The 17,999-nt window shown below is 52.1% G+C and overlaps 1 protein-coding gene across 1 annotated transcript in view; it reads right to left on the bottom strand.

The window, feature by feature from the left end:
- PHF12 (PHD finger protein 12) overlaps nucleotides 1-17,999 on the bottom strand; it is a 92,041-nt gene that overhangs the window by 4,385 nt on the left and 69,657 nt on the right. Inside the window, exons 12-14 of the mRNA XM_075335251.1 lie at nucleotides 16,517-16,618; nucleotides 16,156-16,238; nucleotides 2,503-2,641 (exon numbers count right to left, since the gene is read on the bottom strand). Of these exons, the coding sequence (XP_075191366.1) occupies nucleotides 2,503-2,641; nucleotides 16,156-16,238; nucleotides 16,517-16,618 (324 nt within the window). The remainder of the gene's footprint in view (nucleotides 1-2,502; nucleotides 2,642-16,155; nucleotides 16,239-16,516; nucleotides 16,619-17,999) is intronic.

Here is a 17,999-nt window from a genome sequence, read left to right as displayed (position 1 = left end):
CAGACATTTTATCAGCAAAGACTGCAAATTCTGTCCCCGTCACCGGGGCAGGGTTCACAGGCGTCTCTGCCTGGGCTACCACCACCATAGGCTCTGGCTGACGAAGTGCCACTGGGACTGAACATTGCACACAATGAGAGTCGTTGGAGCCTGCTGGTAGATTAGCCCCCACATGCTGTACAAGCAGTGTATACAGCCCGTGCCTTGGCACCCTTGCGTTTTGTGGATGACATGTTGTTGTCTCCTCAGAGCAATATAGGGTATACAGCCAAGAAGCGACCGTACAGTGCAGTATATATATATATATCTGGTACAGGAAAAAGTACACCAATACAACACTGTGGCAGTAGTGGGGCCAGCACTAATGTGCTGCTTACCGCCCGCTAAACGCGGGTGTGTGGTCGCCAGAAATCCCTAGTCTGGGTCTCCCAGAGCCTGTGTCCGTCCTCCAGCCAGACTGCATGCAGGAATGGCTGCCGGCGTCCTGTGGAGGGGGGGGGGCGGGCCCTGGGCGTGCTCAGACCAAAAGCGGGAAACCTGCGTCCCACTGTGCCTAGTGAGAGGGCTGGAGCATGTAAATAAGGCTCCAGCCCTCGGCGCTGACGATTGCACAGCGTCTGTCCCATTCCCTGATTGACAGGGAGGGGGCGGGAACGAAGCGGAGCTAGGCCGCAAAAGCCGGGGACTAAATTTATAAGCGCCGCCGCCGTAAAAGCGCGGTCGGCGCTAAGTCCCCGGCGCACTACAAGTCCCAGCCGCGCCGCCGCTCCGAGAGTGGCCGGCGCGGTAGTTCCCAGCACATGAAGTCACACAGCTAAGCTGCTGTGACTCAAACCCCAGCGTGCAGCGCTACTGTCCCCGGCGCACTAACACACCCAGCAAGTCTGGCGTGTGTGTGCCTGTCTGTACGGGGACACAGAGTACCTGAAAGTTGCAGGGCCTTGTCCCTGAACGGTACCCAGCTCCGTATCCAGCAGGTTCAGTGGGTCTGTGGATGGAGCCCGGCCTCAGGGCTTGGGGGCCGGTAAGATCCCACTTCCTCAGAGCCCCTCAGGGGGATGGGGAAGGAAAACAGCATGTGGGCTCCAGCCTCTGTACCCGCAATGGGTACCTCAACCTTACAAACCACAAGTGGGGTAAGAAGGGAGCATGCTGGGGGCCCTGTATGGGCCCTCTTTTCTTCCATCCGACATAGTCAGCAGCTACTGCTGACTAAACAGTGGAGCTATGCGTGGATGTCTGACCTCCTTCGCACAAAGCAGAAAACTGGTGAGCCAGTGATCCCACTGGGGGTGTATAGCCAGAAGGGGAGGGGCCTTACACTTTTTAGTGTAATGCTTTGTGTGGCCTCCGGAGGCAGTGCTATACACCCAATCGTCTGGGTCTCCCAATGGAGCGCCGAAGAAAGAATCTTTTAAATATGCAAATTTAGCATTGGTTCCCCCATGGAGCATATGTTACACGGATGGGAGAACTTATGGCAAATTCCCATGTATGAATACTGCTAAACAAAACAAAACCTAAAAAGGAACATTGGCCTGGACCCAGGATGGTGCAGGAAATTACCTATACTCACCCCCGAAGGCAGCGCCGTATTGGCACACTCAGTATGGTTTCATCACTGGTCTCCTGACATCATCACGCTGCGGAGCGCTCATGACTGTTGATTGACTGCAGCCTCATATTTCAGAACAGGGAGAAACATCTCTTCTGTTCAGACAAAACGTGAACGCTGCACCCGATCAGCGGGAACGTGATGACTTCCCCAAGATACAGTGCAGAGCTCGGAGGAGCAGTGCTTTTTTGGGAGGGGAGTATAGGTTGTTTTCTTGCACCTCTCTGAACCCATTTAGTAAAAATAAATTAATGGGGTGTAAAAAAAACAAAAAAAAACAACCCAAGGCAGTTTCTTCCAAACACAGTGCAATATCTATCAGTTTAGTGGGCAAGTATGGCATGATTCACTGAATAAAGCAGTTAAATTCTTCAAAGGGGCTTTCTCACAAATATCTAATATTGCTGGGGTCCCCCCACAGTGACAACATATTGTGCGCCTTCCAAGTCCCTCATGCAATGTGGCGGAGTATGAATGGAGTAACATTTGGGCACAAAGCAAGGGACTTTGGTCTCCTTTCCTTTGGATTGGTGGCCCTCGGCAATCTTAAATGTATAACCTATGCTATGGACCGGTAAACTATTTGTGGGGAAAGTTATGTCATAGGCAGGTTAATAAACATCACTTGATTGGTCCAATTTTTCTTTTTGTGTACTATAAATTTTACCCGTTGATTGTAGGGAAGTCTGTACATACCCATGGTACATCATGAATATAACATATGAATAATAGAAAACCCTTCACGGAAAACACCGGATGTTTTCCCAGGTGCTATCATTCAGCGATGGAGAACTAACTAGGGTTTTACAAACAAAGAGAAACAAGTTTTCTAAACATCATACTAAAGTTCGGAAGAAAGAAAAAAAAAAAAAAAGCCACCCACTTACTTATAATGTTCTGCACTTTGGCAACAATACTGCTAGGAGGGGTTGGGAGGATTTTCTCAGAAAAGTCGCAGGAATACAGGACATTGTCAACAGTCGTCCCGTGCTCACTGTAATTCAGCAGCTCGTAATGCTTTGTGTTCTGCAAGGGGGAAAGCAGAGGAGACACATTAAGGCTTTGTGCGCACTAGACCGTTTTACCAGCGGATTTGCTGCGGAAATTTCTTGAGAAAGGTGTTAAATCTTTCTGCAGACATTTCCCAGCAAAACCTATGGAAAAAAAAAAAAAAAATAGGTGTGCGCACACTGCGGATTTCTCTCAAGGAAAGTTTCTTGAGAAAATGTTCTCGAGAAACTTTGAGAAAATGAGCATGTTCATTATTTCCTGCGGATTACCCCCGGATTTGCACTTATCCATTCATAAAAATCCGCAGGGAAAAATCCGCGGGTAATTCTTGGCAAATCCGCATGCGTTTTTGCCGCGAATTTGGTGCGGATTTTTTCCGCAGATGCAAGAATCTTCAGCTCCCAGAATGTCTCTCAAGAAAGTTTCTTGAGAAACATGACATTTCTAGTGCGCACATAGCCTAACAATTCCTTCATTAGCAGGAGCAGCAATCATAATGGAGTATAACATTCATGACCAGAACAATCTGTTTGGAGTGTAGGAGGAATGAAGAAACCTACGTAAATATAGGGAGAACATACACGCTCCATACACAGGTTATCCTTAGAGGATTAGATGCTGAAAACTCTGATAATCACAGAACTATAAACATCAGAAGATCCACCATTGCAGGATAATTCTGATGTTTTCTAGCATTAGACAATGTGGAGAAACTAGTGCTGAAACAAATGGGACTCTTCATAAGCATATGACTATCTCCTGTTGCAGGACCAGAATGACAATGTATAGGTAGAGCTAATGACTATACAAATAAGGCCGGAGCCACACGGGGACTACTACGATCTTCGCATGACACTTGGCTCACGCTGGCAGTACAGCAGGAGCAGAGTGTCATGCGAGTGTCACTGCTACTGAGGTCCGATCACGCGAGCAGACCTCAGCTGCGGGAGGCGGACCGACACTGAGGAGGGGGCGGGCCAGCGCTGCAGAGGGATTTATCTCCCTCTCCTCCGTTGCCATTCTCGCTCTGCACTCGCATTACACCGGTGTACTGTGAGTGCAATGTGATTTTTCTCTCGCCCCCATAGACTTGAATGGGTGCAAGAGAAACAAGGATCGCACTGCACCAGCAGCATGCTGGGACTATTTTCTCGGTCCGATTAGAGCGGAGTAAATAATTGCTCATGGGTGCTGACACATAGGCCAATATTGGTCCGAGTGGAATTCAATGTTTTATTGCACTCCACTCACACCGATTTTCATGCTGTGTGTCTTAGGCGTTAATGAGATGATGCCTGATTTTGTGATGTGACTGTGTCCCGGCTTAGGTGACTATTCATCTGCTTCTCGTGACAGGTCAACAGAGCAGTTCTTTCTCTTCCGCTCTGTTGACAGAATGTCACTGCTGATTGACAGCCGGGTCCCCACTGCCTAACTACGGGAAGTCGCCTATCAACATGACATCGGCACTGATGCCCCTTCGACAAAAGATATCGGAAGAGAAGAAGCTACTCTGTCCACGTGATGTCACCAGAAGTACATGTCCATGACCGCTCCGCCAAGAGAGATCGAACCTGGCAGAACAGCTAAGTAGTTAGCAACTACAACAAGCTAGTTGCAAACCCCTTCGCCTCCTGCCCCCGCCCCCCATCCCAAAAAAAAAAAGAGAATTTTGTTACTTACCGTAAATTCTTTTTCTTATAGTTCCGTATTGGGAGACCCAGACAATGGGTGTTTAGCTTCTGCCTCCGGAGGACACACAAAATACTACACTTAAAAGTGTAGCTCCTCCCTCTGAGCTTATACACCCCCTGGAGAACCAGATCTAGCCAGTTTAGTGCAAAAGCTGAAGGAGAATAGCCACCCACAAGTAAAAACAGAGCAAGCACTGGAACAACCGGAGACTCTGTCCATGACAACAGCCCGTGATAACACGCGGAACAAGAAATTGCCAACAGGCAACAGGGAGGGTGCTGGGTCTCCCAATACGGGACTATAAGAAAAGAAGGGAATTTTGTTACTTACCGTAAATTCCTTTTCTTCTAGCTCTTATTGGGAGACCCAGACGATTGGGTGTATAGCTACTGCCTCCGGAGGCCACACAAAGCATTACACTAAAAAGTGTAAGGCCCCTCCCCTTCTGGCTATACACCCCCCGTGGGATCACGGGCAGCTCAGTTTTAGTGCTAAAGCAAGAAGGAGGAAAGCCAATAACTGGTTTAAACAAATTCACTCCGAGTAACATCGGAGAACTGCAAACCGTTCAACATGAACAACATGTGTACCCGCAAACAAACCAAAAATCCCGAAGGACAACAGGGCGGGTGCTGGGTCTCCCAATAAGAGCTAGAAGAAAAGGAATTTACGGTAAGTAACAAAATTCCCTTCTTCTTCGGCGCTCTATTGGGAGACCCAGACGATTGGGACGTCCAAAAGCAGTCCCTGGGTGGGTAAAGAAAAACCTCATATTAGAGCTGCAAGACAGCCCTCCCCTACGGGGAGGCCACCGCCGCTTGCAGGACTCTTCTACCTAAGCTGGCGTCAGCCGAAGCATAGGTATGCACCTGATAGTGCTTGGTGAAAGTGTGCAGACTCGACCAGGTAGCTGCCTGGCACACCTGTTGAGCCGTAGCCTGGTGTCGTAATGCCCAGGACGCACCCACGGCTCTGGTAGAATGGGCCTTCAGCCCTGATGGAACCGGAAGCCCAGCAGAACGGTAGGCTTCCAGAATTGGTTCTCTGATCCATCGAGCCAGGGTGGCTTTGGAAGCCTGCGACCCTTTGCGCTTACCAGCGACAAGGACAAAGATTGCATCCGAGCGGCGCATGGGTGCCGTGCGGGAAATGTAGATTCTGAGTGCTCTCACCAGATCTAACAAATGCAAATCCTTTTCATACCGATGAACTGGGTACGGATAAAAGGAAGGCAAGGAGATATCCTGATTAAGATGAAAAGAGGATACCACCTTAGGGAGAAACTCCTGAATGGGGCGCAGCACTACCTTGTCCTGGTGGAACACCAGGAAGGGAGCTTTGGATGACAGCGCTGCTAGCTCAGACACTCTCCGAAGAGACGTGATCGCTACCAGAAAGGCCACTTTCTGTGATAGTCGTGAAAGGGAAACCTCCTTCAGAGGTTCGAAGGGCGGCTTTTGGAGAGCAACTAGTACTCTGTTTAGATCCCATGGATCTAATGGCCGCCTGTACGGAGGGACGATATGACAAACGCCCTGCAGGAACGTACGCACTTTAGACAATCGTGCTAGACGCTTCTGAACAAACACGGATAGTGCTGAGACTTGTCCCTTAAGGGAGCCGAGCGACAAGCCCTTTTCCAACCCGGCTTGCAGGAAGGAAAGAAGATTAGGTAACTGGAATGGCCAGGGGGATACTCCTTGTGCAGAGCACCAGGATAAGAAAATCTTCCACGTTCTATGGAAGATCTTAGCAGACGTGGACTTCCTAGCCTGTCTCATGGTGGCCACAACCCCTTGGGATAATCCGGAAGACGCTAGGATCCAGGATTCAATGGCCACACAGTCAGGTTCAGGGCCGCAGAATTCCGATGGAAAAAACGGCCCTTGGGACAGTAAGTCTGGTCGGTCTGGTAGTGCCCACGGTTTGCCGACCGTGAGATGCCACAGATCCGGATACCACGCCCTCCTCGGCCAGTCTGGGGCGACGAGTATGACGCGGCTGCAATCGGACCTGATCTTGCGTAGCACTCTGGGTAAGAGTGCCAGAGGTGGAAACACATAAGGGAGCCGGAACTGCGACCAATCTAGTACTAGGGCGTCTGCCGCTAGAGCTCTTTGATCGCGAGACCGCGCCATGAAGGCCGGAACTTTGTTGTTGTGCCGAGACGCCATTAGATCGACGTCCGGCACCCCCCAGCGGCGACAGATTTCCTGAAACACGTCCGGGTGAAGGGACCATTCCCCTGCGTCCATGCCCTGGCGACTGAGGAAGTCTGCTTCCCAGTTTTCTACGCCCGGGATGTGAACTGCGGACATGGTGGATGCTCTGTCCTCCACCCACATCAGAATCCGCCGGACTTCCTGGAAGGCTTGCCGACTGCGTGTCCCTCCTTGGTGGTTGATGTTTGCCACCGCTGTGGAGTTGTCCGACTGGACTCGGATCTGCCTTCCTTCCAGCCACTGCTGAAAGGCTAGGAGGGCAAGATATACTGCCCTGATTTCCAGAACATTGAGCTGAAGGGTGGACTCCTGCTGAGTCCACGTCCCCTGAGCCCTGTGGTGGAGAAAAAACTGCTCCCCACCCTGACAGACTCGCAGCTGTCGTGACCACTGCCCAGGATGGGGGTAGGAAGGATCTTCCCTGAGACAAAGAGGTGGGAAGAAGCCACCATTGCAGAGAGTCCTTGGCCGTCTGGGAAAGGGAGACTTTCCTGTCTAGGGACGTTGACTTCCCGTCCCATTGGCGGAGAATGTCCCATTGAAGTGGGCGCAGATGAAACTGCGCAAAGGGAACTGCCTCCATGGCTGCCACCATCTTCCCTAGGAAGTGCATGAGGCGCCTTAAGGGGTGCGACTGGCCTTGAAGGAGAGACTGCACCCCTGTCTGTAGTGAACGCTGCTTGTTCAGCGGAAGCTTCACTATCGCTGATAGAGTATGAAACTCCATGCCAAGATACGTTAGTGATTGCGTCGGTGACAGATTTGACTTTGCAAAATTGATGATCTACCCGAAAGTCTGGAGAGTCTCCAGCGTAACATTCAGGCTGAGTTGGCATGCCTCGAGAGAGGGTGCCTTGACAGGTAGATCCTCCAAGTAAGGGATCACCGAGTGTCCCTGAGAGTGCAAGACTGCTACCACTGCCGCCATGACCTTGGTGAAAACCCGTGGGGCTGTCGCCAGACCGAAGGGCAGGGCTACGAACTGAAGATGCTCGTCTTCAATAACGAAACGCAGCAAACGCTGGTGCTCTGGAGCAATCGGCACGTGGAGATACGCATTCTGATGTCTATTGATTCTAGGAAATTTCCTTGAGACATTGAGGCAATGACGGAGCGGAGGGTTTCATCCGGAACCGCCTGGCCTCCACGTGCTTGTTGAACAGGTTTAGGTCCAGAACGGAAAGGAAAGAGCCATCCTTTTTTGGCACCACAACTAGATTGGAGTAAAACCGTGTCTTGTTCCTGAAGAGGAACAGGGATTACCCTCCTCCTGCCTGCAGAAGAGCATCGGCTCGGTGGGGAGGTGGGGACGTTCTGAAGAATCGAGTCGGAGGACGAGAACAGAACTCTGTCCTGTGCACGTGAGCACAATGTCCCTCACCCACCGGTCTGTGACCTGTGGCAGCTAAATGTCGCCAAAGGCGGGAGAGTCTGCCATCAACCGCGGATGCGGAGAGAGAGAGAGCTGAGAGTCATGAGGAGACCGCCTTGGTAGCGGTTCCTCCAGCTGCCTTCCTTGGGCGTGATTGAGCCCGGCCGGAATCTGAGCCCCTCTGAGGCTTTTTTGCCCTTTTGGACGAGGACAATTGGGATCTGCCCGAGCTTGGGAAGGACCGAAACCTCGACTATCCTTCCAGGACAGCATTAATAGGGTAAGTCGCAATGCAGACATTGCGAGGTTACGGACGCCCCTGCGACACAGATGTACATGTGCTCAAGACCAGCTGCGCAAGAACAGCTGAAAAGCTTAGGGTGCCCATACGGCTGTGAATGCCGGAGCAACCGACACGCCGATAGCCTCATAGACAGAATTCAACCAGAGTCCATCTGTCTGTCAATGGCATCTTTAAGTGAAGTCCCATCTCCACTGCAACTATGGCTCTAGCCGGAAGCCTGGAGATTGGAGAATCCACCTTTGGACCCTGGGTCCAGCGCTTGACCACGTCAGGGGGAAAGGGATAACGTGTATCCTTAATACGTTTGGAGAAAACGCTTATCTGGTAAGCGTGGAGTTCCTGGACTGCTTCTCTGAAGTCAGCGTGGCCAGAAAAATACTCAAAATACGTTTGAGCTACTGAAATGTGACTTCTCCTGCTGTGAGGCTGACTCCTCGCTGGGGGAGCTGAGGGAGAAAGATCCAACATTCCATTGATGGACGCTATAGGATCATTCCCTATGGCGTCACCATCCGGTGTATCCGGATTGAGAGCGGTGTCAGGATCAAAGTCCTGATGAGCTACGTCTGCCTCATCATACAGAGAGTCCTCCTGGGACCCCCCCGGAGCACCTCCAAATGAGGGTGTCCAGGGAGCAATGAACCAGATTGCCCATGGCCTGTCTGGACTGCAAGTCTCTATCCCATGACAATATATCAGCCGAAACTGCAACTCCGTCCCTGTCCTTGGACAGGGTTGACAGGTGGTTCCTTTGGCCACGTCTAGAAGAGACCCCGGCTGACCAAGTGCTACAGGGGAGCATTGCACACAATGGGGGTCAGTGCCGTGGAACAGTATCACATGCAGTAAAAACAGCATCGAAAGCCTGTGTTGCTTATATGCTGCTGCCGACTAGCCATCTAGGAGTATAGAGCCAAGAATGGCGACCGTACAGTGCAATGTATAGCATACAAGCATAAAGTACAAATGAACACTGCCGCACATGCAATACAAGCAGCATAGAAAGCCTGTGCCATGGCACCCCTGCTTTTCTGCTGCTGTAGACTAGCCATCTAGGGGAATATAGCCCAGAATAGCGACCATACAGTGCAATGTATAGCGTACAAGCATAAGTACAAATTAACACTGCAGCACCTGTAGAATGGGCCTTCAGCCCCAATACGAGCAGCATTGAAAAAAACCTGCTCTGAGGCTTTTTTGTGCCTCAGATACAAGCAGCATAGAAAGCCTGTGCCTTAGCACCCCTGCTTTCCTGCTGCTGATGTGTCGCCATCTAAGAGGGCATATAGCCAAAAATAGCGACCTATGCAGTGTAAGCATAAAATACAAATGGACAACTGCGGTATTTAGTGGGGTCAGCACTTCAGGTGCCGCTTACCGCCCGCCTATAAGCGGGTGTGTGGTCGCCCTAGTCCTGTGCCTGGTTGCCCAGAGTCCGTTCTCTCAGCTCGGCCTGCAGGAATGGCTGCCGGCGTCCTTCTCCAGCTCGTGTGAGTAGGGGCGGGCCGTGGGCGTGCCCCAAGTCAGAGCGGGAAACCGGCGTCCCACAGTGTCCAGTGAGAGGGCTGGAGCATGTAAATAAGGCTCCAGCCCTCGGCGCTGCCGATTGTACAGCGTCTCTCCCCTACCCTGATTGACAGGGTGGGGGCGGGAACGAAGTGGAGCTAGGCCGCAAAAGCCGGGGACTGGATTTATAAGCGCCGCCGCCGTAAAAGCGCGGTCGGCGCTAAGTCCCCGGCGCACTACAAGTCCCAGCCGCGCCGCCGCTCCCGGAGCGTCCGGCGCGGTAGTTCCCAATACATAAAGTCACTCAGCTAGGCTGCAGTGACTGTAACCCTTTACTGTCCCCGGCGCACGAGCACTCCCAGCAAGTCTGGAGTGTGCTGTGCCTGTGTGTACGGGGACACAGAGTACCTGAATGGTGCAGGGCCTTGTCCCTGAACGGCACTCCAGCTCCGTATCCAGCAGGTTCAATGGGTCTGTGGATGGAGCCCGGCCTCAGGGCTTTGGGGCCGGTAAGATCCCACTTCCTCAGAGCCCCTCAGGGGGATGGGGAAGGAAAACAGCATGTGGGCTCCAGCCTCCGTACCAGCAATAGGTACCTCAACCTTACAAACCACAAGTGGGGTGAGAAGGGAGCATGCTGGGGGCCCTATATGGGCCCTCTTTTCTTCCATCCGATATAGTCAGCAGCTACTGCTGACTAAACAGTGGAGCTATTGCATGGATGTGTGCCTCCTTCGCACAAAGCTTGAAAACTGAGCTGCCCGTGATCCCACGGGGGGTGTATAGCCAGAAGGGGAGGGGCCTTACACTTTTTAGTGTAATGCTTTGTGTGGCCTCCGGAGGCAGTAGCTATACACCCAATCGTCTGGGTCTCCCAATAGAGCGCCGAAGAAAGAATTTACGGTAATTACAAAATTCTCTTTTTCTTTATCGTTCCTATGGGAGACCCAGACAATGGGACGTCTCAAAGCAGTCCATGGGTGGGAATAAACAGAAAAAACTAAGTAGGAGGAGCCTAACTTCACAAATGGGCGACAGCCGCCTGAAGGATGCGTCTGCCCAAGCTCGCATCTGCCGAAGCATGAGCATGCACTTGATAGTGCTTTGAAAAGGTATGCAGGCTAGTGCAAGTGGCAGCCTGACAGACTTGCTGAGCCGTAGCCTGGTGCCTGAAAGCCCAAGAGGCACCGACGGCTCTGGTCGAGTGTGCCTTGATCCCCGGCGGGGGAGGCACCTGAGAACACTGGTAGGCATCCGAAATGGTCGACCTAATCCAACGGGCTTAGAAGCAGAGAGGCCCTTACGCCGACCTGTGGTTAGCACAAAAAGAGAGGTGCACCGCCTAAGAGCAGCGGTGCGAGACACAAATCCGGAGAGCACGCACCAGATCCAGAGTATGCAACGCTTTTTCAAAGCGATGAACAGGAGCCGGACAAAAGGAAGGTAGGGTAATGTCATTGTTAAGGTGGAAAGGAGAGACCACCTTAGGAAGAAAGTCCGGAGTCGGACGGAGAACCACCTTGTCTTGATGAAAAACCAAAAAAGGAGACTCCGAAGAGAGCGCAGCCAAATCAGAGACTCTCCTGAGGGAAGTTATGGCCACTAGAAAGACCACTTTCTGTGAAAGACGAAACAAAGAAACCTCCCTAAGAGGCTCAAAGGGGGGTTTCTGCAAAACCGTGAGAACCAAATTGAGGTCCCAGGGATCCAAGGGCCGCCGGTAAGGCGGAATGATGTGAGACGCGCCCTACAAGAAGGTGCGGACCTGAGCCAGCCGGGCGATACGCCGCTGGAACAGCACTGACAGAGCCGAGACTTGTCCCTTGAGAGAGTTGAGGGACAGTCCCAGCTGCAGACCGGACTGTAGAAAGGACAGAAGGGTCGGCAAGGAAAAAGGCCAAGGAGGATGGCCGGAAGAGCGACACCAGGACAGGAAAATTTTCCAAGTCCTGTGATAGATCTTGGCAGAGGAAGACTTACGGGCCCGAGTCATAGTGGAGATGACTTCAGGAGGGATATCAGAAGCCGTCAAGATCCAGGACTCAAGAGCCACGCCGTCAATCTGAGAGCCGCAGAATTCTGGCGGAAAAACGGACCTTGTGAGAGAAGGTCTGGACGGTCCGGAATATGCCACGGCACCTCTACGGACAGATGGAGCAGGTCTGGGTACAAAGCTCGCCTGGGCCAGTCCGGAGCAATGAGGATGACTCGACGGCCCTCCATTCTGATCTTGCGCAGAACTCTGGGCAAGAGAGCTAGAGGGGGATACACGTAGGACAGACGAAACTGGGACCAGTCTTGAACCAGAGCGTCCGCGGCGAATGCCTGAGGATCGTGGGAGCGAGCCACGTAAACCGGAACCTTGTTGTTGTGACGGGATGCCATTAGGTCCACGTCCGGAGTGCCCCACTTGCGGCAGATTGACTGAAACACTGCCGGATGCAGGGACCACAGCCACTGTCCACGGTTTGACGGCTGAGATAATCTGCCTCCCAGTTTTCCACGCCTGGGATGTGGACTGCGGATATGGTGGACTTTGAAGTCCTCCGTCCATTGAAGGATGCGTTGTACCTCCAACATTGCCAGGCGGCTGCGTGTCCCGCCTTGGTGATTGATGTAGGCAACCGCTGTCGCGTTGTCTGACTGGACTCGGATGTGCTTGCCCGCCAAAAGGTGGTGAAAAGCTAGGAGAGCCAGAAGCACGGCTCTGGTTTCCAGCACATTGATCGAGAGGGCTGACTCGGACGGAGACCAAGTGCCCTGCGCTCGCTGGTGGAGACATACCGCTCCCCAGCCGGATAGACTGGCATCCGTGGTGAGGATCACCCAGGACGGGGCCAGGAAGGAGCGCCCCTGAGACAGAGAGAGGGGCCAAAGCCACCACTGAAGAGAGCTCCTGGTCTGTGGCGACAGAGCCACTAACCTGTGCAAGGAGGAAGGCCGCTTGTCCCAACAGCGGAGAATGTCCAGCTGCAGTGGACGCAGATGGAACTGGGCAAAGGGAACAGCCTCCATTGACGCCACCATCTGACCCAGCACCTGCATCAGGTGCCTGATGGAATAACGGCGGGGCCTCAGCAGAGAGCGCACCGCCAGTTGGAGGGACTGCTGTTTGATTAAGGGCAACTTCACAAGTGCCGGCAGAGTCTCGAACTGCATCCCTAGGTACGTGAGCCTCTGGGTCGGAGTCAGAGTGGATTTGGGCAGATTGACAAGCCACCCGAATTGGGCTAGAGTGGCGAGAGTGAGCGAGACACTCCGCTGACAGTCTGCGCTGGATGAAGCCTTGACTATAAGGTCGTCCAGGTAAGGAATCACTGCCAACCCCTGGAGGTGCAGAACTGCAACCACTGCTGCCATGACCTTGGTGAATACCCGAGGGGCCGTGGCTAACCCGAAGGGGAGAGCCACAAATTGGAAATGTTCCTCTCCGATTGCAAAACGTACCCAACGCTGGTGTGAAACTGCAATTGGCACATACAGATAGGCATCTCTGATGTCGATGGATGCCAGGAAATCCCCTTGGGTCATTGAGGCAATGACTGTTCGCAGAGACTCCATGCGAAAATGCCGCACCTGAACATGCTTGTTGAGAAGCTTGAGATCCAGGATGGGCCGGAAGGAACCGTCCTTTTTGGGGACTAGGAAGAGATTTGAGTAGAAACCTCTGAACCGTTCCCGGGCGGGAACCGGTACAATTACTCCGTTGGCCTGCAAGGATGCCACGGCCTGAGAGAAGGCGGCGGCCTTGGAGCAGGGGGGAGTTGACAGAAAAAAATCTGTTTGGCGGGCTGGAAGAGAATTCTATCCTGTAGCAGTGGGAGATTATATCCCGCACCCACTGATCGGAGACGTGTTGAAACCACACGTCGCCAAAGTGGGAGAGCCTGCCACCGACTAAGGACGTTGCTGGCGCGGACAGATAGTCAAGAGGAGGCTGCCTTGGCGGCAGCTCCTCCTGCTGTCTTTTGTGGACGCGCTTTTGGGCGCCAGCTGGATTTTTGGTCCTTGGCTGAGTTAGTGGACGAGGCCGAGGGCTTAGAGGACGACCAGTTGGAGGAACGAAAGGAACGAAACCTCGACTGATTCCTACCCTGGACAGGTTTCCTGGTTTTGGTTTGTGGCATGGAAGTACTCTTCCCGCCAGTAGCTTCCTTAATAATTTCATCCAGCTGTTCACCGAACAGCCGGGACCCAGCAAAAAGGAGTCCAGCAAGGTACTTCTTTGAAGAAGCATCTGCCTTCCACTCTCGAAGCCACAAGATCCTGCGGATAGCGAGGGAATTAGCCGAAGCCACCGCAGTGCGGTGAGAAGCCTCCAGCATGGCAGACATGGCATAGGATGAAAAAGCTGAAGCTTGGAAAGTTAAGGCAACCATTTCGGGCATAGATTCCCTGGCGAGGGAATGCATCCCCTCCAGAGAAGCAGAGATGGCTTTGAGAGCCCACACTGCTGCAAAAGTCGGGGAGAACGAGGCCCCTGCCGCCTCATATACAGATTTGGCCAGAAGGTCAACCTGGCGGTCAGTGGAATCCTTGAGAGGTGCCATCAGCCACTGATACAACGGTCCGGGCTGAGAGTCTAGACACCGGGGGGTCTATCTTTGGTGAATGAGCCCACTCCTTGACCACCTCAGGTGGAAAGGGAAAACGGTCATCAGAACCACGCTTTGGGAAGCGTTTGTCAGGACAGGCCCTAGGCTTGGTCACAGCGGCCTGAAAACTGGAGTGGGTAAAGAACACGCTCTTTGCCCTCTTAGGGAGGTAAACTGGTGCTTTTCTGCCAGAGAGGGTTGTTCCTCTGATACTGGCGGATTGAGATCCAGTACAGAATTAATGGACGCAATCAAATCACTAACATCTGAGTCACTTTCGGACAGATCAATGGGGCACATGGAGTTAGCCTCCGAGCCCCCTGTAAAGGCATCCTCCTCGTCCTGCGAGTCAGCTTCTGAAACAGAGCCGCGGGACGAGGAAGGAGAGGGGTCCCTGCGTCTCTTCTTAGAAGGACGGGGTCTGGGACCAGATGATGAATCCTCTGTGAGCTCCAGTCCTGAGAGAGCCCTAGCAGCAGAGGCACCCTGTGAAGGGGGCTGATGCATGTTCAGCAAAGTCCTGGACAGAAGTCCCATGGAGTCGGCAAAAGATTGGGAGATAGACCTAGATAAGGATTCTACCCAAGCCGGGGGTTCAGCCACAGGAGCCGGAGCAGCCTGAGAGACCACTGGGGGTGCGACTCCAGGCTGAGGCACCGTCAGGTTAGAGCAGGCATCACAATGTGGATAGGTGCTCGGTTCAGGCAGTAGGCGCTTACAAGCAGTGCATACTGAATACAGCTTTGGAGCCTTGTCCTCGTGTGAGACATGCTGCTGGAGTGGGGGCTCTGCCAGAATGACCCCCAGAGAGTATATACAGAGGTCCACAACCAGAGGTTGTGGCTTACCAGACCGCTGGAGCGGTGTTGTGTGCCCTCCAGATCCCGAAGCCCGGACCCCCAAGCACCTTAGCAGGGATGCTGCAGACCAGTGCTGATCGCAGGGAAAACGCTGAGAAAATGGCCGCCGGAGCGAAGAGAGGGGGCGGGACTTACTCTGGGAGCGGGATCTGGAGGGCCATAGAGACCTACAGGGGAGGAGACATATACTCAGTGAGGAGTGTCCCTCCCCTGTGCAGAACGGCCGCTGGGCGGAGCCGCGCTGTCCCTCTGCATGAATGACATGCGAGGGCAGTGAAACCGAAACTAGGCCTCCGGCGAAGCCGGGGCCTAAATTTGAGCGGTGCGGCCGGCGCGCAGGCACCATCGGCGCGGTTCTCAGGCGACAGCCAGAGAACCCGCCGGAAATGTCATAAAACACACTCAGCACACTCTCCCACAACAATAAAGTACAGGGACCCCCAATATATAAACGTCTCAGGTACTTAGCTTGCTGAGACGCAGGGTTCCAAGTCCCTGGGGATGAGTGCTCCGGTCCAGCAGGATCCTGAAGGGCTGCGGATGGAGACCGGTCTCCTGGCAAGCATGGAGAACAGTGCTGGCTCCCACTTCAAGCCAGAGCCCAGGAGGGATGGTGAAGGAGCACGGCATGTAAGGCTCCAGCCTTGGAATCAACCTTAACAGCACCGCCGACACAGTGGGGTGAGAAGGGACATGCCGGGGGTCCAGATTTGGACCCGCTTTTCTTCAAACTCTTTCCAAAAATCAGATGAGAATGCATGTGTGGATGTATGCCTCCTGAACACAAAGCGATAAACTGGCTGGGTCTGCTCACCAGGGGGTGTATAAGCTCAGAGGGAGGAGCTACACTTTTAAGTGTAGTACTTTGTGTGTCCTCCGGAGGCAGAAGCTAAACATCCATTGTCTGGGTCTCCCATAGGAACGATAAAGAAAAAGGACGCGCATAACCGTTCTAATAAAACTGCACATACTCACCTCATCGTAAAATATGCAGGCGTGCTTCCCAGAAACATAGTTGCAATGCCCATAATTTGTAAGGCACACGTCCATGTCTGCTCCTGCAATGACAGTGATGGCATATGATGAACATGCTTACAGTAATGGACTAGAAGTAACCAGTTTACATAGTTAGGTAGAATTAAAATGTAGGATCAGTTTTTGCAGTAACAAAGACAAGTGAAACAAAAAGCAACCCCCTTATCACCATAAGAAAGCGATTTAACACTATGGACAATGGTTGTCACTTTTATGCTGCCCAAGAAAACACAAGATTGCAAGGGTTCAGTTATCTGTAAAAACAGTTTTGAGATCACTTGAAGCAATGTAGTAAACTGACCTGTGCCAATATAGAGAGTCCGGTAGCACATATTGACGGGTGCCCCTGTACCCATCATCAGGGGGTAAAACACGGCCCTCGCCTGCACATCTCGCCTCTGGGCTGTATCAAGGCAAACATCAAAGAGACATCATTAACATCATATCTACAGAAAAGAAAAAACAACTTGTATTCACACGGCGGAATTCTGCTATTCTTGTCAGTACGTCCCATTAGTACTCGTAAGGTTATGTGCCCACGGGACTCTGTATCTGCGAATTTTTCTGCATCAAAATCCGCATCTTTCCCCCGGAATCCGCACCTTTTCATAGGTGCGGATTTGACGCGGATTTTGCGAATTTTTTTTTTAATTCAATTGAATAGGCAAAATCCGCACAAAAATCCGCAACAATAATTGACATGCTGCAGATTTTTCCGCACGATTTCCGCCGCGGAAAAATCCGCAGCGTGGGCACAGCATTTCCAAAATGCCATAGAAATGGTTGGGGAGTAGCTGTGCTGCAGATTTCTGGAAATTCCGCGGCTTTTCTGCGAGAAATCCGTGGGAAAATCCGCGCATTTTCCGCAGCGCGGGCACATAGCCTAAGGGTCCTAACTAGGGATGATCGAATACCTCAAATATTCGGCTTTGCAAATATTTGCTGAATAGGTTGCCACTATTAGACTATTAACGAAAATTCGATGCGCAATGTAAGTCTATGGGAAACCCGAGCAACAACTATTTGGACTTCCCATAGACTTACATTGCACATCGAATATTCGCATAGCGGCGACCTATTCGTCGGATATTCGCGAAGCCGAATATTTGAGGAATTCGATCATCCCTAGTCCTAAACAAAGATGTCATATTGGAAAGATTTCTACCTCTCTAGTGTTTAGTTTCCCATTCTCATGATAATGAGGCAGATAACCTGCAAAATGCTTTCCAAAATAAGTACACTGGTCTCATCAGGTCTAAAAGATCTATTTAACACCACCATTCCCTCCGCAGCCAACTTTAGTTTTTGCTTTTTTTTTTCGACTTCTTTTCTTCAAAGAGCCATCATCCTTTTAATCCTTCCATCGACATAGCCACGGGGGGGGGGGGGGGGGGGGGGGCGTATTTGCAGTTTTGAATGAAGCCATTCATTTTAAGGCCTTGTGCGCACGGTGTGTTTTGTGGCATACATTCTGCAGTAAATAACACTGCTTATCGTGATTCTCCAGGTTAGTACGATTACGATACCAAACTAGAGCAGATTTTTTTTTAGTTTTGTGCCACCATTTTCCTGAAACCCAGAACATTTTTATTTCTCTATCGCTTCATTGGGGGACACAGGAAACCATGGGTGTATGCTGCTGGGACTAGGAGGTGACACTATGCAAATAAGAAAGTTGACTCCTCCCACGTAGTATACACCCACTGACCGGAGCTGAGAAGATCAGTTTTTGCTTAGTGTCCGAGGAGGTTGGACACACAGGGGCTGCTCTCAGCCCTTCAGGT

Source organism: Anomaloglossus baeobatrachus, chromosome 2 (genome assembly GCF_048569485.1).
Source record: "Anomaloglossus baeobatrachus isolate aAnoBae1 chromosome 2, aAnoBae1.hap1, whole genome shotgun sequence".
Taxonomy (NCBI): Eukaryota; Metazoa; Chordata; class Amphibia; order Anura; family Aromobatidae; genus Anomaloglossus; species Anomaloglossus baeobatrachus.
Note: the sequence above shows the minus strand (reverse complement) of the source record. Positions and strands in the feature narration are given on the sequence as shown.